This window comes from Sturnira hondurensis, unplaced genomic scaffold (assembly GCF_014824575.4).
Source record: "Sturnira hondurensis isolate 20B ecotype Veracruz unplaced genomic scaffold, ASM1482457v3 Scaffold0013931, whole genome shotgun sequence".
In the NCBI taxonomy this organism is placed as follows: domain Eukaryota; kingdom Metazoa; phylum Chordata; class Mammalia; order Chiroptera; family Phyllostomidae; genus Sturnira; species Sturnira hondurensis.
This window is the reverse complement of record NW_028086562.1, coordinates 809,182-833,940: the sequence shown is the minus strand read 5'-3', so window position 1 is coordinate 833,940 and position 24,759 is coordinate 809,182. Positions and strand designations below refer to the sequence as shown.

At 45.6% G+C, this 24,759-nt stretch overlaps 2 protein-coding genes across 5 annotated transcripts in view; both read left to right on the top strand.

Moving 5' to 3' along the window:
* Positions 1 to 10,057, top strand: part of CAMTA1 (calmodulin binding transcription activator 1) — a 722,747-nt gene extending 712,690 nt beyond the window's left edge. For all 4 annotated transcript variants that reach the window (XM_037062053.1, XM_037062054.1, XM_037062056.1 and 1 more), the window contains one exon: positions 8,724 to 10,057. In XM_037062053.1, coding sequence (XP_036917948.1) covers positions 8,724 to 8,756 — 33 coding nt within the window. In that variant the 3' untranslated portion in view covers positions 8,757 to 10,057. The remainder of the gene's footprint in view (positions 1 to 8,723) is intronic.
* Positions 10,058 to 13,342: 3,285 nt separating this feature from the next.
* VAMP3 (vesicle associated membrane protein 3) lies at positions 13,343 to 23,320 on the top strand. Its single transcript, XM_037062052.1, has 5 exons — positions 13,343 to 13,445; positions 15,287 to 15,368; positions 19,809 to 19,967; positions 20,783 to 20,834; positions 21,543 to 23,320. Coding segments are annotated over exons 1-5 (315 nt in total). The 5' UTR covers positions 13,343 to 13,443; the 3' UTR covers positions 21,563 to 23,320.
* The last annotated feature ends 1,439 nt before the right edge of the window (positions 23,321 to 24,759 follow it).

The window sequence follows — 24,759 nt, the reverse complement described above, 5'->3', positions numbered from 1 at the left end:
CTCTCTTCCATTTCAGTATTTTGCTTTTTGCTTGCTTGCATGGGGCTGCAGCCAGGTTTGCCAGTGAGTTTCACATCCATTGTGAATGAAACGAGATACAAGCAAAACTAACCCTAACTACTAACACTGCCACTGCATACGAGCGGAAACCAGTCACGAGCAACAGACGGACAGATGCATGAGTAAGTGAAGGGAGGGCCTTGCGACCAGGCCGCCGGGCATGCTGAGGCCGTGGAGGGGCAGCCCCGGTGTAGAGAAGGGGCCTCAGCAAGGCTGCACCGTAGGAAAACAGGAAGCAGTTGCCGCACGAAATTTTCTCACCTGCTGAGTCCAAATTTCCAAGTCAAGAAGGCTCACTGGGCGATACTGGCTTTTTCTCTTTTTTAAAACTACTCTGTTTCTTGATCAGAATGACCATTTCTCCATTGCCCTGTCCCAATAGTTTCGTTCATAAACCTCTCCCTGCCTGGTGCTCTGAGGTAAGTCAGCACGCAGCTGCCCTTTCAGAGTCTGCCCGGGACGGTTGTCGTAACACAATGACTAAGCGTGACGTCCAGCATCTAAAGGCAAAGCTGAATAAAGACAAGGTGTGAAGTGTCTTAAATCCGTACGTGCTATGTTGCCGTTCAGAATGGGTGGGCCAATAACTGGTATTTTAAGGAAAGGACAATGGGCAGATAGGTGCTCAGTAGATTTGAGAACACGAGGCTTATCTGTCCATGAACACGAGGCGTGAGGGTGTCTGCCCGGTGGGGCTGGAACACGTCCTAAGTGACGATAGAGGATTTAGTGCCAGAAAACCGACTTAAAAGCCAGGAATAGAAGTCACCAAATACAGGCTTGAATCTAGATGAACTTGTCAACTGTTGTCTTCCACATTGTCCTGAGTTCGCTCTGTCAGCTCAGCCAAGCCCACGTCCCCCTTCCCAGCCTCACACTGACACTTCACACAGCCGTCCGAAGGATGCCCGGGAAGACAGCACGCTTCAAAACATGTTTCCGGAGCAGTAGTTCCCGCCCAAGTACTTGTATGTTGATGCTCATGCTCATCATTCCACATTAAGCCAAGGTCAGCAGGCTTTTCCTCAAAAGGCCATGGTCTCTGTGGCAGCTACTCCGCTCTGCCCTTGCAGCCCCAAGCAGCCACAGACCGCTCCTAATCAGGGGGCGTGGCCACTCCTCCAAGACGTGATTGCGCAATACGCACGGGGCTGGACTTGGCCACAGGCTACCATTTGCCAACTGATGGTAATAGGAGAACTGGGTTTTTTAAGTTCTTCCTAAATCAAGACCTTACTTTTATAAAAGATTTAAAGTGTCGCCTATTTAAAACATTGGTTAGTCATCAAAGGAGACGTGTTTAAAAAACTAGAGCAGCTTCACTCATTTGAACATTTGCCTAGTGCATCCTGTGTAGAATTAGGCACTTGAAAGAGTTCATGTCTCGTGGGGGGGGCCGGCCCAGAGATGGCTGTGTTTGAAATAGAGGAGAAGTGGGGGACAAACACCCCCCTTCTCTCTCTCTTCCTCTCTCTTCCCTCTCATCCTCTGCGTACATAGATGCCACTTCTGTCCAGTCAAAAAAACTTGAAGAAAACAGATGCATGCCCTACTGTTCACTTGAACTGAAAGTTGTACTATCTTGCATGTTGTATCAGTTCGTACTGGTCTGCTGCAAAGAACCAGCATTTTAGCAGAAGCGGTTGCTTATGCACTTTGGAGGCTTGTTAGTTTCTGGTATGTTAAGGATCATTTTTAAGACCACATTTTCAAAAGGTGCTTTTTGATGCCAGAGTCCCAACCTTAGTTTTTTTAAGTGCCTGTTGCATCCTGTCCTTGGCCCCTAAATGCCCGCCCCCTCCCCACCAGACGGTCAGAATTTCATGGCTTACGTGTGCCTCCCAGTTTGCAGGGGGCATGAGAGCGAGAGCCCAGACGCCGCGGGTCCTTCCCGAGTGGCCATGTTGATCTGACTGTGAACTGAGGAATAGCCTGCCTTTGGCTCTGTCTGACCACCAGTGAGCTCTCTGTCCCTCCTTGTCACCAGTCCCCCCGCCTCCAGTAGGCCCCAAGCTGAAATTGCTCTTGGAGGCAGAGCATTCTCTGAGGAGAACTGATATTCCTGGAGTTTATGTCAAAGAAGATAATGTGCTTTGTTAATTGGTAAACCATTTAAGACGTGTAAGGTTTACGCATCAAAAGAAATATTCAAAACCTGGAAGAATTAAATTCTACAGCACAGAGTCTGTAAAACACCCTCCCCCCAGCCCCTAGGGTAATGGAACAAAAGGCTGCCTTGAACGGTGGGCCATGGCGGGTGTGGGGGTAAGACACAGTCGGAGGGTTCCAGCTGCATCACAGTCAGAGAATACTTCCCGCTTTTCATTGTCACTGGGGGAAGGCCAAGGAAAAGCAGCAAATCCTCTTCGCCGAGTCCTGCTGCCTTTTTCTGGCAGCCCGGCCCTTAGTTTACTCAGCACCTGACCATGGATCTTCCGTCCTTGATACCGCCCTGTGGAGGGGGTGCCCTGGACACAGTGGCTGTCCCTGTAAGAGAAGCTTACTATACACGGAGATTAGAGTCAAAAGTATTAATTACTTCAGTAGTTAATTGTGGTGTTATACTACTCGAGGCAAATGACTGAGGGCTTCTAAGGCTGAAGAAACGTCCCAAGTACACCTGCTGAGAACGCGCCTTTGCAGTTGGGTTTTCAGTGTGTGTGACCCAGTGTCATCCCGCTTCAGAGCGGACAACCAGAGGCCACACACACAAAGGAGGTGGAAAATCGTGGGGTTACGTAGCGGCCTGCCCTCCAGGTAGGAGCACAGGCACAGAAAAGACAGTGCCTCTTTTTTTGGTCGGAGATGGCTTCCCCTTCTCTCCTCGGGACGTTTTCGTATGTGTGGGGCAGGGGATTAGGAAGCGTCCCCATACTTCAGAGAGACCACTTGCTGAAGAGCAACCGCAGACGAAGCCCTTTCTCCCCCCGTGAGGCGGCACTTCTGTGAAAACACTATGACCGCAACCGCCACAGCAGGCATCACTGCAGACAGTGGGGGTTCGGCTCTTGACCCCCCGTTTCTTGTACACTGCTGGCTTGGTTACCCATGTTCGGTAAAGGTGGCTGAGGCCATCCTAGTGGAATTAGAGAACTCGAATTGGAGAAAAGGTAACACTTTTGGGGCACAAATTTTGAAACCAAAGATTTTCTCTCTATCTGACCACTGGTTTCCAAACCTTTAGCTTTGCCAGCTGCCGCCACTTATCTTGGTAAGTAGTGATTTCAGTGCCGAGCACTGCACGTGGCCCCAGGAAATGTCTCCGGTGGGCCATCGCCAAGCTCGGCTATAAGTCTGCTTTGTTATTGATGCTTTCGCCCAGGGGACAGATCTCCAGCAACACCTTGAAAGCATACTGTTTAACTGTGAACAGTAAGCAGCGTTCTAGGTCGGCAGTTGTGACATCTCAGCTCTTTAACCCCGTTTGACAAGAGGTACAGTTTCTGAGTGGCCCAATATATTCAGGGAGGAGCAAGAGATTGAATGTGGGGTGTGTCGACACGGATGTAACTGAAACCTCCAGTAATTTTGTCTCACTTGCCTCTTTTAGGAAATGAACATTTTTGGAACACAGTGGTGTGTGTTAAATTGCAGACAACATGCTCTGTGTCATTCTTATTGGGCCTCTCTGTCTTTTTTGTTTTGCAATCCAAATGAGATTTCTGGAAAGTGGCAAGATCTCTCTTTTCCTAAATCCCCCACAAGCTATTGCAACTCTCAGAGCAACAGGTAACTAACCCGAAAGCCTCATCCGGCTGCCCTGTATCTTTTTGACGTCCAGCATCGCAAGAATCTACCTGCTGAAATCCACTGACCCATGACACATTTCTCTGGCTGAGCCTTACTGAGTAGATGTAATGAAGCAGCTTTGCCTACGCTTTACCCATGAGCCATTGTTCGCTACAAGTTTCTGAAGCAGGCCTACTTCATTGATTCATGAGTTATCACCGGACGTCTGATGGAAATAAACCCCGTGGGCTTTTGCTGGCTTTCAGTGCTGTTGCTTATACATCACTTCAGAACATTATGATGCAACTTTTCTTTTTCCTTTTCTTTTTCTTTTTTTGGTTGAGACTGCAACAATATCCCAAAAAGGTATCTTCAGCCTAGAATGCTTGGGGAAATCCCGGGACTGTCTTTAATTTTGATAGTTGAATGGTCACAGGTCAAGGTCTCACTGCCCTAATTCCCTGAATTCCAAGTTGCCAGTGTGAGTGCTGTTTTCCAAATCACCGATCAGAGGTTCAGAAACTCGGTCCTCGCAGCCGCCCGTAGTCCTCACAGCCTTGTGCCCGCAGCAGCCCCAGTTTCCTTCCCGTGTTGACCGTCTCTACAACTCGGGAAGACCATTTTGCTGTCTTCTGTGTGATGAAAGTCAGGAGTAAGTGTAATTTTAATAGGATGTGGTTTTACCTGGACATGGTCAAGTTCAGCTTCTTCTTAGCACTGCATGAATTTAACTGTTATAATTCCTTGACAACCAAAACTCAGTAACCCTAAGCTAAGTTTGTGTGGCCTAACCCAATGAAAGTTTATTGAACATCTGTTCGAAGGTCTACAGAAATAGTGGCCATACGTACTGGATTTTCAAGTATAATTCTAGTTTCAGAAACTCAGGTCTATATTTACCGACCTCACATACTGAAAACGTGTGCTGACGATACAGATAATATTAGTGAAACCAGTTCAATTGGTTGACTTTGGTTTTAGTTTATAAAAGTTTTTTCCCTCCACTGACTTTTTCAACTTTTTTTTATGTCATGTGAATACAACATTTGTTAGACATAGTAGTGGTAAGAGGTAGCTAGAAAACAACTTATAAACTTGTTTCCTCAAAGAATGACAAGCACAAATAACCATTATCACAGATGGAGCACGCACTCATTATAGCTCATTCTGGAAACACAGATAAGCGAGGAGAATCCCGAGAGGCGATAACTGTTCGCCGTCTGTTGTGTGTCCTTATTGTGGTAGATACATTTGTAGGTAACCTATGTGCTTTAGAGGTGATTCATGTCTTGACCAAGACAAAGCAACAACAAAGTTCTTTAACTATCAGAAACACTCTGATTTGAAAAATCTGTTTCTTAGAATTTGTTAACAAAAATTCTAGGTTCAGATGTTGTTTTAAACTACCTCAGTAATAGAAATTATTGTTGTCTGGGTTTTTTTGGAGGCAATGTAACATTCAAACATTTTTTTTTATTAGACTGACATTTGATTTAAAACCCAATGAAACAGAAAACCAGGCGTCCTGTCTTGCCCTAATCCTCTGCCCTCACGGCCCGTTAACTCCACCTGTGACCCCAGTGAGGGCCGATTGTAAAAGGCTCTCGGTTTCATCTGAACTCTCGGAGGCAAGTCATCATCACCCTGGTCTACACGTTGCAAATTGGAGAATGAGGCTTAAAATCCTTCATTTCCTCCATTCTCAGACCCACTGTTTTCGCATCTCAAATCTGTGTTGAAAATAGAGAAGTACATTTTATGGGCTTGCATTTTTTTTCTCTAAAACATTGTTATAAAATCAACAAGGGGTTATAAATGGTGACATCTCAGAGCTGAGAAAGTGTAATTGTCCGTCTCAACAGCATACTTCCCTCAGGCCACGGACATTTTCCAAATTCATGATATCCATCAAGTCTTTTGGGGAAAAAATATAAGAACTTGAAAAAACTTGTGTTATAGTGAGATATCAGAGGCAGCAGGGGCTTCAAGTCCAAGCGCTGCCATTTACTGGCCACACGACGGGGGCAGGCTGCGCTGCCCGCCAGTGCCAGGCTCTGCACCTGCACGTCCCACACCACGGCCGTGTCGTGAGGGCTGGAGAAGGGAGCAAACGCTAAAGACCTGTAGGCTGTTGGAACGCAAGTGGTCTCTTCCTCCCCTCCCCAAGCCTTCCTTCAGTGATTTTCTGGTGTAAAAAAAAAAAAAAAGTGTGCCGTTTCAGTCATTTCGAGCTCCGCCATAATGCCAGGGCAAATTCCCCACTTTGGCTCAGGAGTTAAATTTAGACCTGAAGATCTATCTGAAAATGCCAGCATCTCGTTTTGCCCACGTGGACAGTCGCAGCCCTCTGGGCACGGGCGCGCACGTCTCTGAACTCGGTGCTGTGCAGCTGCCCCATTTTGTAGCAGAGTATTTACATGGTAACTCACAAACCCTAGGAAAACTTGGTTGACTTTTTAATTAGTTCAGAAAGAAACCACAAAAACAAGTGTGACCATTTTAACTAAAAGGAAAATGTTTCGGTGATACCCATCATGACCAGCTGATGGCAGATTCTTCAGTATGAAACGGTATAAAACATTTCCGGTTATACTTTCCTCTCCTTTTATTTCATCTCAGGGATGAACTTAATATTTCTAAAGCATTCCTGTTTCACTGTAGAAAAACCGTGAACGGCTGTCTTTGTGTGTGCGGGATCAGATTCTGGGTTAAGAGTTCCCAGGCCAAAAGCCTCGGCAGTGATGGAGTCGCTGCCGCCTCCTTGTGACTGAGCCGGGTACTAGAGCGGAGCTGAGACGGAGTCTTGGCAGCAGCATGCACACCTGCCCCAAGTCCGCAGCCAGGTCTGCGCGGAGCAGACACATTGCATGCCCGAGGACACATGGCATCACTGCATGCCTTGCATTTCTCCAGCCCAGGAGCTGCTAGTTTAGATATTGCATGTTTAAAAATTGAACACAGAATACAGCATGTTTCAATTTTTAAAAAGCCATTTAGCCCTGGCCGGGTAGCTCAGCTGGTTAGAGCGTCGTTGATACGCCAAGGTTGCGGGTTCAATCCCCGGTCACGGCACATACAAGGATCAACCAATGAATGCATAAAATAAGTGGAACAACAGATCGATGTCTCTCTCCCTCTCTCCCCCTCTCTTTCCCCTCTCTCTCCCTTCCTCTCTCTCTCTAAAATTCAGTTTTTAAAAAGCCATTTATTTGTCAAGTCTGCAGATCCAAAATTAGGGACCTATAATGATGCACAACTCTGTACGGTAATAGCCAAATTAACCGAAAATGTAGTAATCAATGGTACATTCAATGATAAAGTTTATAACTCAGTACTCCCTAGGTCCAGGTGTGCACACAGCAATGTGTTCTGAATGTGCCTGTGACAAAAGGAGGTTGCAACCGTTCTGAAGACTGTTGGATCACGCTGAGCTTGCCCAGTTTGGAAAATACACCAGACAGACAAGCAAGTTTTCAAGCATTGTAATTCTTTGTGATCTTACTGATTATAAAACGATGAAGCTTTTTTCCTGAATGAGAGCATCTTCTCTTTGAAGAGACTGACCACCTTGGCAGGACACCGAGAGACGGTTCTGGGTGGAGGTGTTGAGGGTGACGGTCTTCGTGAGCTGCTGTTGCAGTGTCCCCGCCATTCCCTTGAGTCCCAGCCTGTGTGACGTCGCAGTGACTCATTCCTGGCTCCTCTGAATGGTTTCTTCCCGCTCCATGTGATCAAGAAAGTAAACTAGCATGTTTTAAATAAAATTTAGATGCACTGGCGTAACTGCAGGGAACAGTCAAGGCCCTACTCTTGGAGAACTGGGACTGTATTTGGGAGTTGCCTCTGTTTAGGCCCATGTTAGAAAAAGAAGCCGGACTTCTGGTCATGCTGTTGAAGTAGAGCAACGTGTCCTGAGAAACTGCCACTGCTCTTTGGCTGCAGTCACCCTCCACACCCACGGCTGGGAGACAAATGCTACCACGTGGCAGGCAGTGCTGCAAACCGTCTGTGATGGGTGCTGGGCATTGTGCACTCGGACTTCAGAAGTTGGACCCCAGAGCCACACTTACATTTGATCATGCCGAGATTAAGGCAAAGTCTGAGTTCTTTGTCAGTAAAGAGAACTCTCTTTATAGCTACAGCCCCTTCCTTGTACCCCATCTACATCAGGGGGCCATATTAAAACACCAAGGCAAAGTTTTAATTTAAAAAATAAAGCCCAGAAGTAATCATTGGATGATTTGCTGCTATAGACTTTCCATGACTATTAAGCAGTTTCATTTAACTTGGTTACTACACCATGTTTGATGACTGTAAGCCCCTCATAGGCGTCACACCCTGTCGCTGCCCCTCTGGCAGCACTGGGGGGAGTTTAACACTGCAACGTGGAACAGGAGGAGAGCCAGCAATACGAAAAGTACGAGAATGGAGCCGGAGAGGTTTGCAGGCCTAAGACCAGGGTTAAGACATCAATCGCCAGTCTGTGAGCACAGCAGCAGTTCGTTTCCTAGGTGAATCAGAAGCTACGTAAACTGGTGTGCAGTTTCCCTAACTCACATCACGTGGATTATAGGGTGCCGAGGGTGATCCAGCAGGCTAAAAAGACAGCTATTGAACCGTTACCATTTTCTGAGACGAGTGTGTTGCTGTCACTCTCGATTCAGTGCAGTAGGTTTCGGTTTGTGTTCAGAGCATGTGATGGTATGGAATCAGGTTTCAGGAAGGGCCATGTCTTCCTCTTCAGAGAATTTCCCCGTTAAACAGGAATTTCTTTTGCCCTCAGTCCTCAAGTGGTCATTGTCTTTTTCTTTCTTTCTTTCCTTTCTTTCTTTTTCTTTTTACTTTGGAGGGAGTGGCATTGTCCTTCCATGGATCTGGTCCCAGTTCCACTATGTAGTCGTCACATGGCGTTTTTTGTTTTGTTTCTCTTCCAGAGTGAAAGAATTGAAAAAGGCCAAGGAACTTGAAGACATACAGCAGCATCCCTTAGCAATGTGACATTGCTTCTCAGACTGTTTTCATTTCTGTTTTTAGCAGAGACATGCAACAACAACAACAACAACACACACACACACACACACACACACGATCCCTCTGCAGTTTCGGGGAGATCAGCTGCAGGATTTTAACAGGAATGTTTTGGTCATTGCATTTGCACTTTCATGGACAACTTTTAATTTGATCAGCAAGACACCTTGGAACTCAATCTTCTGTTGGATCACGGGGAAAACAAGACACCACGAGGAATCGAAAGAGGCTTCCTCTTCTTTGGAAGAAGCTGTTTTCCTTCTCACATAGGGCTGTATTCAAACATCGTGTGGAGCTGTACAAATATTTATACCAAAAATATAGCTAAGAAAAGGTGGGGATGCACTAGCAACAAGAGGACGCTGTTCCCACACCTGCCAGTCATGTCCGAGAAGCTGAATGTTGGGGACTCGTTGTCAGTGGAGGGCTTTGATCGTACCGATCTTTATTGGGTCTGTGTGTTCTCATTTCCTTCACTGTGTTTAATTTATTTTGTTTGTTTAAATCTCTACAGCACACTTAATGCAACTTTTAAAATCTGCAGGTTTTACCGTCTTGTGGAAAGTCGCAGAGGGGCGGGTGAGTGGCCAGCGGGCGGGCGATGTGTGGGGAGAAGGAGAGCTCCTGGAGTGAGAGTTTATGTCCTGGTCCCCACCGCCTCCCCAGAACCTGCGAGTAATCATCGTGTCCCTTTTCTCATGTTCAGCACTTTAATTTTTTTGCCTTACTTTCATGTGCAATGAGAATTATTTAGAGAATTGGTAAAGCACGTAGCTTTTTTAAGTAACCTTGGAGACTCTAGTCATTCTAAGGAATCATAAACCTTGCCTGGACATTTGCCACCTAAAAGACCAGTGTGGTGCTGCGTTCTGGCCAGTAAATTCCATATTTTTGGCTATATCTCATCCAAACGGAGCAGCGTGTGTATATAGAAGGTAGAAATGGAAAGTGAGAAATATTTGAAAGGGATTATATTAATTGCTAAATATTTTATTCACAAAAGTCAATAACATGGCAAGATGAAATTATTTGTATAGTTTTGTCTGAATGAGCAAGAAAAATGTGGATGTATTGTTTGTATATATTGTATATAGTAAAACAAAAGAGATATGTGCATGAAATCAAGAAAAAAGAAACGAACAAAAGCAAAGCATTAGTGGCTATGGTCTGTAAAATGAAACAAAAAACTTTATTTCACTATAAGAGTACTTTATTTTAAATGTTCTTTAGAAGAACATTTTGCTAAAGCATGACTAAACTGCAAAAAAATTTTTAAAAAAAAGAGCTACTGTATTTAGACTTAGGGAAAAAAGGCAGAGTAACATTACTTAAAAAAAAAGGATATGTTTACATTTAATTTTGGCTACCAGGAGTTTATTTTATTTTATTTAAAATTTTTTTGCCAATGGTGCCAAGTAATGTGAATGCTAATATTGCTTAAGAAAATTAAGTTACTTTTGCTAAACAGATAATCATAAGATGAATCAGTATACAGCTTAACACCATCCACTCGCTCCAACAAAGAACACTTAGAATGATCAAAACCTGACAAAAGAAATAGTATGAAAGGCATAAAAATGTCTCACGTTTTCATATCTCCTGTTGGAAATCAGAATATGTAATAAAAATTGCACAAAAATAGCTAAAAGTGAAGAAGATGCAAACTGGTCTTGTAGGATGCCATGGTGTATTACTATTTCACATAATGAGGAGCCAAAGAAATCTGATGCTTTTAAAAATCAAACTACTAATGTTAAATTGAGGGAATCACGCTCGCATTTGCTGATGCCAGTTTAAAGCCCCTGGGTTAAGTTTCAGGACCAGTTGCTGTAAAGCTGAAAAGTTAGTTTTTTTTTTTTCTTGGTTCTGGCTGCCAACTGTAAGTTTAAACTCCAGGCTTGTTGTGAAGCCTGAAAATATTCACAAATAAGCTTTTAAACTGGTGTCTCTAGAAGGAAGGTAGAAACAAAAAGATCATGGTAAAAACTGGGGTCAGTGCTCTTGGTGCCTTTTCTATAATTGTACTTGTTTTCTAATTCCTTCCTTTCACTGCCAACCTCAAATTACTGTACAGTATACGTCTCACTGCTTGGGATCAGCTTCGACAACACGGACAGCCCCCCAATGAGGAGCCATCTGTACATTTGTAAACCGAGCTGACTCGACTTCGTTATTTTCAATGTGCGGGTTGTGTTACAGCTGTTGCAGTCCCCCCTGGACACCTATTGTTTTCCACAATTTGACCTATAGGAGGACACTGAGTAACTTTCCAACACAATTGCATCCATCAGTGGGAATAGAATGTGAAAGCCAGCTCTCTCAGAATATCCTACATTAACACTGAAGTTAGAGATGTTCATTCCATTTATTACGGTACAAACAACTAACTGATCTTTTGACAAGAGTAATGACCTCAGTGGGTTTGCATTAACCCTCACATTTATTTTATTTTTTTAAATGTTTCACATGCTCCATTGTTAGCTGAGTAAGTTAGAAAATTCCGGAAGATATAGACTTACATAGAATTAGGAGGGTTCTCGTGGAGGGACAGGAAGTAGCAGTACAACTGTGAATCCTAGGTGAGGTACAAACACACTTCCACTGAAACGAAGCATTTCTGACCGCTTTTTCTCGGTTGTGAATCTTAATTTTGAATATAAGATGATAGATAAGCGCAGCTTTCTTGGATAATCTGAATTCCCAAGTGCCAGGAGTAGGATTTCATTATAAAATTAATAGCTAATCTTATTCTGTCTCCTGAAGATTTAATTGCTATTCTTGTTACCCATTTGAAATCAGCTGTACTGTGTGAACGAAACAAAGACACTAACTCGAACCCCTCTCTGGCTGCACGGTCGCTTCTGGCAGTTCCACACAGTAGTTGGCGCCCAATGGGGGGTCCCTGAGACTTGCATGTAAAACTAGTCTAGATGTCTTCTTTTTTGTAAGTTTTATTTTTGTAATTGTGCATGTAAAGCATCGTTGAATCAATGGATCTGTTGAAGAACTCAGCTGCTGGAAACCATGCAAAATGTTTTGAATTGCCCTTAAAATATGGAAAATGTTTTCTGAATGCTTTATATTCTTTCTGCTGTAAATTAAAAATGAAGAAAATTTCCCCATATTATGTGTGTGTGTTGCTTTAACTCGACCTGATACTACAAGGTGATGGGCATGTTTCAAACCATATGAAATCATCGCAAATGTGTCCTTGTATCAGAACCGATGTTTCGATACTGACTGTTGGACGGTCTGGGGCATGTCTGCGAAGGAGAAAATTCCTTAGTACAGCCACTGTCCCTGGAACTCCTGCTTTTCAGCTCCCGGCACCACATAGCCTGTCAATCATTCGTCTCCGGGCAGTTGTCTGAAAGCTAGACACCAGTGTAAAGTCACCCCTTCCGTGAAAACCCCCCGAAGTTTGTTAAAAGGCACCTGCCAGCTGACTACTGTCAGTCTCCCTTTCTAAGGACGTTGTCATCGTTTCATTCCCTCTTACAGCAGAGCCTCAGTGCCCTGGTGGTCCCTCTTCCATCCACCCTGTCACAATGGCAGTGCCAGACAGTCTGCGTGATCTCCCACCTCCACGGGGCCGCAGTGGTTCCTACAGCCAGCCGCAAGTAAATGACATTTTCAGCTTTGTCCTCACCCTTCAGTCCAGCTTTACTTCACCTGTGCCCCCGCCTGCGCCCTCTGGTGGTGCGCAAGCTAGCCTGTTTCCACTGGTATCTTCCTTCATGACGTTTGTTCAACCCTCGCCTGGAGCGTCCTCCTTTTGGTTACTTACCGACTCAAATCCCATCTCCTCTGTGACCCTCCCTTGCCGTTCGCTCTACACTAATGGTTCCCTTTCCAAATTATTCCATGAAGAGGTGGAAAAGAGAGGTTCGCGTTTATTCCCATTTCTCATCTAATCTGCCGGTCGACCCATTAGTGCTTCGTTTTTTTAACGCAGGAGTTGTCTGTTGGCAGGAATACTTTCGGTTACAACTGGAAGACAGTGCAAAGGGACGCCCCTGCCTCCACCTCCACGCTATGGAAAGTCGAGGACCTACTCTCTGCGGGGCCCAGGAACACAGCAGTGGAGAAACTAGTGCCTCAGGGCAAGGCTCGAGTAGATTATAACTGTACAATGACAAGTATTTGTCACGAATACAAAGAGAGTGAAGCTAATCCAATCAACTATCTGTGACGAGTACACCCAATGGACTTCCCCTATTTCAACAGGTTGCTTGGGAAAACGCGGTGTCTGCGGGACCACTAGGTTCCTGTGGGGAATTGCGCAGAAACACACAGGCTGTCTGTCTCCAGCATTGTCGCCGCCAGAGAAACGGCCATCCTCGTTCACCTGCAGTCCCTTTGCAGGCTGCGGAAAGATGGAGCGCAGCCCCGCCCCCGCCCCGCCCCGCCCCGCCCCCGCCCCCGCCCCCGCCCCAGGAGCTCAGCCGCCCCTGCGCTAGCACATGGCCCCGCCCACCTCCTCACGCCCTCCGTGCCCCGCCCACCCCTGGCCCCGCCCCGTGATGTCATCGGTCCCGCGCCACCGCCACCGCCCCAACCAGATCCCCGGCCTCGGGATTCGTTCCGCCGCTTCGCCGACACTCGCCCACCACCGAGGTCGCCAAAATGTGAGTGACGCGAGGCTAAGCTGGGCGGCCTCGGGCCCAGGGGGCGGGCGGTGGGCTACTGGGAGCCCCGCCAGGCCCGGTTCCCGCTGGCCGCCGCTCTGACGCGGGCCGAGGCCGCACGGGCCTGCGCGGAGCTCCCGAGGCCTGCGGGTGGGCGGTGGCCCCGGGAGTGGGGGGCTACAGGCAGGGGGAGCGACCCCGCGGCCCTGCGGACTCCCCTGGAGGGCTCGCGGCCGCCGGGCGGACCCGGAAGGAGCCGAGGCTGGGCGGCTGGGGCCTTTCCGGAGAGAAGCGGCCCCTCCCCGCCGCGGTCAGGTCTCCGTCCCCGCCCCTTTGCCGTCACTCCTCCCCGTCCCCACTCCCAGGGTCCCCGAGAGTTAGGGCGGTCTGGGGGCGCTCTTCCTGGTGCTGGCTAGGCTGGGCCGGGCTCCGGAAGTTGCAAGGGAAAGAATCTCGGCGCTGCCTCGAGGCACCCACGGTCGGACCGAGTGGAGGGGGCTGTGGGTCAGAGGAGCCCTTGCACACGGGGACTTCCCTGTGGTAGGGTTCAGAAAACGCTGTCAAGAATCAGAGAACCCTCTGTTCCCTCTGCGGTCTGTTCGTGGCACACCCATAGAGGAGAAAGGAATGCGTCCTTTGCCCCGGTGTCTTCTTGGGAACACCGCGCTGGGGTGTTAGTACCGAGGTCACCGGGCCAGCCGGTCACAGCGGTGAGATCTAGATCCGTGGATGACGCGGCGGCGGGTCTAAACACAACCGCCAGCTGCGGTGACTTCTAACCTCACTTTACTCACCTGTGGTCGTCTATAAATGGGCATACAGCAGTGTTCCCCCCAAACAGTTATGAGGACTAAATGAGAAAACGCCCCAGCACACGAATACCCATCAGACTGGAGGGCCGAGATGGTCATTGGCACATGGTAGAATGCTGCCTGTTGAGTCAGTGAGTCAGGGGCTGTTGTATGCAAGACACATGCTAGGTGCTGGCTTGACATCGGGAAGACCTCTAAGACACAGGAGCCTGTGATCTCTTAGGGAAGGTGAGAACATATGCACATACATATATATAAATAATCAAAGCATTGCCAACAAAGTAATGGAAACACTAAGGATTTCAAACCCAGAGTAGTCAAGGAGGATCTGCCTGGGGAGAAATAAAGCATTTGATGAGGTTTTTTAAGATGAGTAATCTTGCCCTCGCTGGTGTAGCTCAGTGGACTGAGGGCCAACCTTCAAACCAAAGGGTCACTGGTTTGGTTCCCAGTCAGGGCACATGCCTGGGTTTCAGGCCAGGTCCCCAGCAGTGGACATGCAAGAGGCAACCGCACATTGATGTTTCTCTCCCTCCCTTTCTTCCCCTGTCTCTAAAAATAAAAAAATGTAAAGATGAGTAACCTTTTAAGAGAGGGAGAGTTGCTCTTTGCTTCTGTAAATGACTGTATTCTCCCACAGTGGAACAGGGGCATTCTGTAACTGTTCATAACTATGAAAACAGTTCTTGCTGCAGTGAAAAGATCAGAAGAGTACTGAGTGCATTTAAGTAAATATGTGGCTATTTTAAAATGACCCAAAATTGGCAAGTAGAGTCTATCTATCTTAGGATCAGGTTCATCAGTGATATAGAGTAGATCCTATTACACCTTTACTTTAGACCCTGATCACTTTTAACATGTGGGTGAATCTTGGGAGTTACAGAGGAATTAGAAGCAATGTCATTAAGACCCGTGGTTCATTGCTACAGGAAGGGTTTCTTTTTCTGCTTTACTTCTGGAACACCCAACATCTTCGCACTTACCACAGTGTCCTTGCAGTGATGAGTTACTAATGGTTCTGCCTTTCAGGTCGGCAGGTGCGCCCAGCAGTTCAAGCGCCGCCTCTGGCAGTAATCGGAGACTTCAGCAGACTCAGAATCAAGTGGATGAGGTATTGTTCTGAAATGTTGAAAAGATTAATTTTAAATCAGCAGGAGAACACTGTGGAAATAGTTGTTTAGAAAAAGTGTCATAAAAGTGTGGACGTGAAGTAAATTTTGACTGTATCAGAAAGTAACAAAATTTTGGCCCCCACTATTCTGGAAGCCGTCATCTCAGCAGAAGACAGGTTCTCCTGATTTCATGTGTATTCTTCTGTGACCACATCACACACCTGAAGCACAGATACCCCTCCCTGAGAACATTCCTTCAAAAACTACTTTATAATGTACATTTTGCCACTGTAAAAAACCCCATTTTTTTGGAAAAGAGAGAGCCACTTTATAAAATAGGGGAATAGAGTTTTCAGAATTAGGTCTGTCGACTGTTCAAGCCAAGACCAGTGCTCTGACCAGACTCTTCATCCCATGCCCTGCCGGTAGCCTGGCCTTTCTGCCGAGCGAGCCTCTGTAGAATGCACCCCGCTGTTGCCCGCTGACACAGGGAGGGCGGGTGCCGGCAAACTGCTGTAGCCCAGCGGATCTGTATCTGTAGTTCTTAAGTTTGAGGACACTCACAGCGTCTTTGTTCTGCCCTACATATGCAGACTCACAATGGCTGAGAAATTCAAACTAGCATTTCCACATTCCTAAAAGCCATCACTGCCAGCAAGGTGGTCTTAGTCTTTCTGCCTTGAGCTGCCTTAAAAAACAGCATTAAACTTCGGTTAAACTGGGGGCCAAATATTTAGTTAGCCAAAAAGTCCATTTTTTTCTATAGAATAAAGGCGCATTTTTTCATTTTCACCAATAACTTTGTTGATTTCGGTATTTTGAGTGTGTCGGCTATCTCCTGCTATTGGCTTCTAGTGGATGGAGGCCAGGGGTGCTGCTGAACGTCTTCCAGTGCATCAGACGGCCCCACAGCGGAGAATTGCTTGGCCAAAATGTCAATAGGACCAAGAAACTTCACAAACCACTTTTGACACATTTTATCAGTCACAGCACCTTTTCCAAACACTGCACAAATCTTGTATTTCAGTTGTGTTTTTACCTTTCTTGAAATAATAAAGCATAATATGCCAAAAATGTTGCATATTTTTTCCATCTTCACTATTCAAATGGCTACACAAAAATTCACCAATTTTGATTTTTTTTTTTAATGCATGCTGCTGTGACAGCTGTCACAGTGCATTCTAACCAAATTGTTTCAAATGAAGTTGAAGACAGCTAAGCACCACTAGAGCCACTGCATGGAAAAACTAAATGAACTTTTTGGCCAACTCACTGTTTGGTGACAGAAGATGATCTGATTTGGGGTGGCGGAAACACGATGCAATATACAGATCATGTGTCAGAGATGTACACCTGAAGCCTGTATAATCTTATTAACCAAGTCACCCCAATAAATTTAATTAAAAAATAAAAATGATGTTAAGCTGTGTTTAATAGTGGATGGTTAAACATGGCAATACTTTGGTGTGATGGCTATTTATGAATGTCTGAAAGTTTTATATTTTCATGCTAAAAAACCCATTCTAATTCCATCCTGCATGAGATTTTTGTTTACTTACAAAATCAAATTGAGTCCTTTTTCTTAGTCAAAGGGAATTTTAAGGAGTTGGGTTTTTTTTGTTTGTGTGTTTTTTTTAATTGAGCTGAAATTACATAATATAATGTGAATTTTCCACTGTTGCACCTGAGCCGTTTTCACCTGAACCGTCCAGTGGCACGTGGGCGTATGCACAGTGTTGGGCAACCATCAGCTCTGTCTGGTTTCACAGTTGTCTCTGCAGCGCAGAACACACCGTATGTGTCTAGTACTTACTCCCGTTCCTTCCGCCTTCCATTCCCTGCTGACTTCTCATCGGCTCTCTGTTTCTATGGATTTTCTTATTCTAGATGTACCATAAGAAAGGGATCATGCGGCCTTCTGTGTCTGCCTTCTTTCACTTGGTAGAATATTTTCAGTGTCTGTCCAAGTTGTACCAGATATCAGTGCTCCTTCCTTTTTAGGGCCAAGTGATATTCCAGGGCTTGTGTACACCTTGTTTGTCCATTAGATGACTTTTCAGTTGTTTCACCTTTTAGCTTTACCAGTAATGCTGCTGTAAACATTTGCGCACAAGTTTCTGCGTATACATGTTTTGATTTCTCTTGGGTATGTAGTTAGGAGTAGCACTTACCTAACGTTTTGAGGAACTGGCATATGTCCCCACAATGGCCACACCGTTTTACATTCACAGTGGCAGTGCCCACAGGTTCCTGTTTCTCCACATCCTCACCAACACTTGTTATTTTCCTTTTTTATTTTTATTTTTTGGTTATAGCCATCCTAGTAAGTATAAAATAGCATCTCATTATTGTTTTAACTTGCATTTCTTTAATGACCAATGAAGTTGAATACCCTTTCCTGTGCTTATTGGCCATCTTTATACACTCTTTGTAGAAATGTCTATTTAAGTCTATTGCACTTTTAAAAAAAATCCTTACCTGAGGATATGTTCATTGATGTTTAGAGAGAGAGGAAGGGGGGGAGAGAAAAACACTGATTGGTTGCCTCCTGTACACACCCTGAGGGGAATCGAACCCACGACCTTTACTAGTGTACTGGGATGATGCTCCAGCCAACCGCACCACCCGGCCAGGGCCACTGCGCAGTTTTTAATTGGGTAGTTTCTCTTTTGTTGTTGAGTAGTAAGAGTTTTTTTATATAATCATTCTGGATTTTAGCTAATAATAACCTATAAAATATGCAAACATGATAAAATTTTAATAAAAACAAATTAGGTATAATCATGCAGTTTTTAATAATCAAATTTAATTGAGATATTAGAAAATAGTCATATTCTGAGAATTAATACTGAGTTCTTTTATTTCTTATGACCACAAATACCTTATGGTACTAGCTACCCACTTGTGATCATTCTGGAGCAGGCAAAGAAAACACATACCCATTGAACCAGGCCAGTCTGTTTACTGAGAACCAGAACATTCTGAAACTAAAGCCACCAGGGGGCGTTGACATGGTATCAGTTCACTGGATTTGGCTCGTTCTTGAATGTAATTCCAAAGTCAATCAGTGTGGAAATGGAGGCTGCCCACTGATGGCAGATAGTTTAGACTTTGCAGGGAAGCTCCGTGTCCTGTGACCCTGGTCTGGTGACCCAGTGCTGCCAGTGATGTGCGGCCACCTTCTCGCTGGTTAGTTCCCACCCCATCCACCATTTCTTTACCTCCTTCCACTGCTTGCAGCTTTCCCAATAAATTTGAGTCTGTAAATTCTTTGGGTGAGCAGGGTCACTTCTACATTGTGTCCAGTAAGCCACTGCCTGAAGCTGAGGTTCCTATTGCCTTCCACAAAGGTCTTCAAACAGGAAAAAAAAGTGTCATAAAAAGGAGTTCTTTAAATATTCTGGATATTAACTCCTTTTCAGATATATGATTTGCAAATATTCCATTCTGTGCATTGTGTTTTCACATCCTCGATAATGCCCTTTGATACACAAAAGGTTTTAATTTTTATAAAGTCTCATTTGTCTACTTTTTTGTTGCTTTTACTTTTGATTTCAAATCCATGGCCAAATCCAAAGTAATAAGGGTTACTCTTCTAAGAAATGTATCATTTTAGCTCTTACACTTAGGTCATTGACCCATTAGAATCCATGTTCGTATATGGGGTGAGGTGCTGATCCTACCTCATTGTTTTGTATGGCTCTCCTGTTGTATCGGCAGCATTTGCTGAAGAAACTTCTTTCCCACTGACTGATCTTGGCACCTGTGGAAAATCAGTTGGCCGTAGATGTTTGGGTTCATTTCTGGACACTCATTTCTATTCCATTGTCAGTGCTGCTTTGTAGTTTTCCATGTCCAAGTTTTTGCCTCCTTGGTTCAATTTATCCCTGGGATTCTATTGTACATGGAATTATTTTATTAATTTCAGTTTGATTTCAGTAAATGGAAACACTGTATTTATGGATGCTGATCTTGTACCCTGAAACTTTGCTGAATTTGTTTATTAAGCCTATTAAGTTTATATTGTGGATTCTTTGGGATTTTATACATATGGAATGTCTGCAAATATGGATCATTTTACTTTTTCTAATTTGGACACCTTTTCTTTCTTTTTCCTGCCCAATTGCTCGGGCCAGAATGTCCAGTACACTATGGGACAGCAGCATGACAGTGGGCATCCTTGTTTTGTTCCCCGATCTCAGCTTTCTGTCTTTGACCATGGAGCATGGATGTTAGTTGTGGGTTTTTGTTTTTTTTAAATAAATGCCCTTTATCATGTTAAGGAGGTTCCCTTCTAGTCCTAGTTTACTGAGAGCTTATTTGATGAAATGGTGAGGCCCAGCCCCCTTTTTAATGAAAGTTAGACTTAAATAATAAAGTGCTGACCTTCAGTTGCCCCATTTCTTCATGTGAAACTCGATGTGACCATCTTCGTTCAGGTGGTGGACATCATGAGAGTCAACGTGGACAAGGTGCTGGAGAGAGACCAGAAGCTCTCGGAGCTAGACGACCGCGCAGATGCACTGCAGGCAGGAGCTTCCCAGTTCGAAACAAGTGCTGCCAAGTTGAAGAGAAAATACTGGTGGAAGAACTGCAAGGTAACCCTCCTCGACCTGTCTTTACAGTGAATCTCCCCCACACCCCCAAGGGGCGACAGAGCCCTTAAATGTTGGATTTGCATCAGCCCTGCAGGCGAGCTGGACCCCCACACATAGAAATTTGGATTGACGCCAAGTCCAGATCGCTGACCGTATGCCCTTGCTCTCTCCTCACAACTGGGGAATCTCCGCGTGCTGTGGTGGACCTTACAGAGCACACGGGAGTGTCCAAAATCAATCTCAGACATACGCCCCTTCCCACTGTCCGCCCCAGGGGAACCCTGAACACAGACTGACAGGAGAGGGTGGAATTGGAGGTCAGGTTGTGTGTGGTTGTGTCAGTGGCTCCAGCACCCGAGGGAGGAGCTTCTCAAAAGCCACAGTTTGCTCCAGAAGAGCAGGAAGCAGCCACCCAGGAGCCTAGACCAAAGCAGATATTATACGACTACCAAAGAAATGTGCTGCCCTCAGTCGCCAGTATGTCCTGCCCCATCCTGGTGTAGAAGTGACACTTTCCAACACAACATGGATGTGTTTAGGAGCTCCCCCCCTCCCCCCACAGTGTGAAGACCTTGTGTACACAAACATGCCTGCTTAGGGCCCACAGATCATTTGAACAGCTTGTGAAAAGCATGTAAGGAAGCTTCAGGTCCTCATGGAGAACATTATAGTTAGGCTTTAAAAACTATGGATTATTTCCGATTGCAGCACCCCTGAAGTTCTCCTTCATTGACTAGGATGGTACCGTCTGCTACTCATCAGGAAGCTCGCTAATCTCTTTCTGACATGTGACTCGGACGTGTGTTTCGTTTCAGATGTGGGCCATAGGCATCAGCATCGTGGTCATCGTCATCATCATCATCATCGGTGAGTGCTCCTGCTCTGAACCCACTGAAGCTACGTGGGTGTACAAAGATCTTTTTCTTCAGTTGATATTTTAAATATGATTGTACGATTAAAGCCTAAGGTTTTTGATGTAAACATTAATGCTTTGAAATTAGAGAAAACTCACTCACTTCCACTGACCTGTCAGTTTTCTCTCTGATTATATTTTCATCAGCTCTTCCCTTTGTGAGAGACTGTGCAGTCTAGTGACTGAATGCACAGCCACCTGTGTCCCACCCTGGCCCCACTGCCGTCTGGCTGTGTGGCTTTGGGAAATAGGTTCATAACTCTGCACTCTAGTTTCCTCATTTTAAAATGGGGTAATAAGAGGACCTATGTCATATGTTTGGTATGAGGACAAAGCTGGTGAATACATCAAAAGTGCTTAGGATGGTGCCTGGCATGTGATGACGACGATAGTTACATAAATAAATAAATACACGCCCCGTCATCGCTGTGAGTACTAATGGGGCCATGTGCAGCATTGGACAACCCACTGACAATCTCAGCCCGGGACGGCGTCTTCTCCAACCCTGTCTTTGGATCGCCCCGTCTAGCACTCCACAAAATCGAGACAAGCCAATCGCATCTGTGTTCACATATAGATTAGTGTTCAGTGTTCATTCTGGATTTGCTCTGAAAGACTAAACTGCTGTTTTCCTTGATTTTTTGCATTTCCCTGCTTATTAGTGTTGAGCGTTTCTCCGTGAAGAACCAGTGAAGCTCCAGCCTTCCGTTCCAGAAACCTCTGCAGGATTTTTGACTTAGAACTTTCTTTATCATCAGGCTTATGTACTGTAATATCTAAAATGTTTATTTTCTGTTAATGTAAAGTTTGATTTATAGAAAACGTGCCTTTTAAAAAAAATAACTGCAAACTAGAAGTACACTCAGTCCAGCCCACATTTTGCACAGTGCCTTTACAAATTTACATATGGGCTGATGACTTCGTAAACTCCAGAGTGTTGTAACTTACAAGTAACATTGTCTGATTAATTGCCATTAATTCCAGCCAGGGGAATTTTTGCTAAGTGAGCTATCCTCGTCATATGGCCTTATCTTTAGAACCACATTTTAAACCTTTGGGTAATCATATTCTCAGTTTGTGCCTTCCAGAGAAAACACTACTGTCTGACTCAAGCCTGTGACTATGACAGGCTGTGCCTTATTCCGCTACCTTCCCGCTGCCCTGTGAGCGCCTTCTACTGTTTATGAGCACTGCTGACTTTTGTGCAGTATTTAAAATAAGATGTTGGTAAAGAATTTTTACTCTTACATTAGACACAAAGATGTTTACTTTCTCATTATTGTTTTGTATCATTTGCTAAAAATATTTTAATCAGAAATAACCTCTTTAAAACATTTTTATAGGACTATGGCTACAACCAAAGTTTCTATTTTGCCAAAAAGTTAAATCCCAGTAAAATGCCCTTAAGTCTGTTCCTGACCTGACAGATAAATTTGAAAAGGGACAGATGGAACTCAAGGTGCCCCTTGAGAATTAAAGTTGTAATGTTATTTGTGGAGCTTCTGTATCCTGACAGGCCTTTCTGCCTGTGAAATACTGTATGTGGTACAGCTCCCCTGCCTAGTCAGCATTTCCCTGGGTTTAGAGACAGCTCGAACTAGACTCTGCCTATCTCATGCCTAGAGACAGATTGCAAAACAAACACCAGCTGTGGACTCCAGCATGTTTCTAAGAATTATGTGAGCAACAATTTTCTAGCCTTCAAGTAAGACAGCTGTGAACTGGTCATTACTTGGCCCAGTCCTCATAGACTATAGCTTTTTGGAGTTTGTTTCTATTTTTATTCATATTCCACTTCCTAAGTCTGTCTCCTAAATTATGCTTTCAATTAGTATTAGTCAGGGGTGGCTGACTTTTCACAGAAATAGCTGACCGGAGACCTTCTTCGATGCACTGGGCTGTTGTACAAGATGCTGCTTTGCAAACAGTTATTTTCATCTAAGAGACTTTTGTGGAGACTTTCGACATCAGGCTGTGTGGCCTAAGGACAGGAATTAGATACGAATGACACAGGCAAGGAGGCACTGAGGGAGAAACACAGAGGTTTACCACTCTGGCCCGTTGTACTGGAATATTCTAAAATTGTTTTCCACATGCTAGTATGTGACTTACAAAGCAACAATGGTTGAGGCACACCAGGACACGGGTTCCAGTACTTGGGTATCTGTTCCCCTGTCAGCACTAAAATGGTGTAATGGTGAACACACGCCCTACTGGGCGAGGAAAGCAGCTGTCAATGTCGAGGCAGTAGCCCCATCTCGGCTTGGGGGTCTGTGGCGGGGTCTGACACTGAAACGCTGGTGCTCTCTCCTTGGCCTTGATGCTCAGTCCCATGTAACCCACCAGCTCCCACATTAACCCAGGAGTACCTCGCTTGTGTCTGCATTTAGCTGGGAACTTGCCCACTGTAATGAGCTGAATAAAGTGTTTATAAACATTACCCTGGCACCTGTGTTGCTTGTGGAGGAGTAGCTGCGCCTCACCCAAGTCCTAAAAAATGGCACGTTTTGCTGTTCCCCCACCTGTCCCTTAGAAACCCTAAACACCACTCTGATCCCTTCTCACCAGTCCCCTCCCTGAGTACTCTAACTCCCTACCCCCAGCCTGTCCCCATAGCTAGTCAACAGAAGCCAAGCAGACCAGGGCGTTGGGAAAGTGCTTTCATGTAGATGAGTGAGGAACTGGCTTTCTTAGGAATACCTGTCTTCAGCATTTGGCTTTTGAATTTCTTAACTACATGGTCTTTCAAAAGCGATGTGCAGAGCTGGCTTTGTATGTGATCCAACAGCTGCCTGCATGGGACATGGGGACTTTAACTGGTGGGTTAGGCACATCTTCAAACACACGGCTCTCGTGATTCCGCCTATCTTCCCCTCAAAAATACTACTTATTCTGCAACCCTAGGGAACTGTACAGTATGGGTGGAAGTAGACTTTTGCTTCTGTTCACAATAAAATGTCAGTTTCTATAAAGCTATTGGGAGAGGAGAGGTGGACTTTCCCCGTTGCCCTGGACAAGTGGCCACTGCTTGCCTTGTCTGACATACTGCTGTGTTCTGGGAAAATGTGCAGAACTGTGCCTTTTGTACAGGGCCTTTCTTCAGAAATGTCGGTGTGAACTTCTGGTATCATTTTCAAGACTGGGAAGGAAAATCTACATGTGAGCTTCACTGCTCCGCCCCTCCCTTAGATACCAGGGGTCCTTGGGCCTGATTCCTCAGCCAGCTTGTCTTTCGCATGGTACCTCCATTCAGTCTACTGGCTTGCGAGACATAGGCCTCAAACTCACCACGCCCCAGGCAGAACTGAGCACGCCCCTGCCTCTGCTGTTCTGTCTTTGACAGTGTGCACCCCAGAGAATGGCTGGGAAACCAGCAGCCCACCGGGCCCACGGAAGTGCGGCGTGCATCTCAAACGCGACTTGAAGACCAAGCTCCTGGCCGGCCCTCCATCAACTCAGACCTCCCCAGCCTTGCTCATCTCAGTGTGTGTTCCATCACCTGCAGCTCGGCTTACACCAGGCCAGGGAGTCACCCGATTGTTCCCCCACAGCGTACATTCAACCCTTTGGCAGTTCTGCGCCCCAAATGTATCTCCTTGTAATCAACAGTCTCTTAACTTTGAACTGTTTCCTGTGCAGCAGTCTGACCCATACAAATCCCTATCTTGCTTAAAACCCTCCTCTTCCCACCACCATTAAGAGAGAACTCCAGTTTCCATAGAGATAAAGCCCCCCCCCCCCGCCCCAATCTGGCCCTTCCTGACTTCCCGACCCTCTCACCGTTCTCCAGGCAAAGCACACTGCCTGCGCCTGGACGACACACCTGCTTGGAGCCCCACCCCCTTCTCACTCAGGTTTCCGTTTCACCTTCTCAGGGAG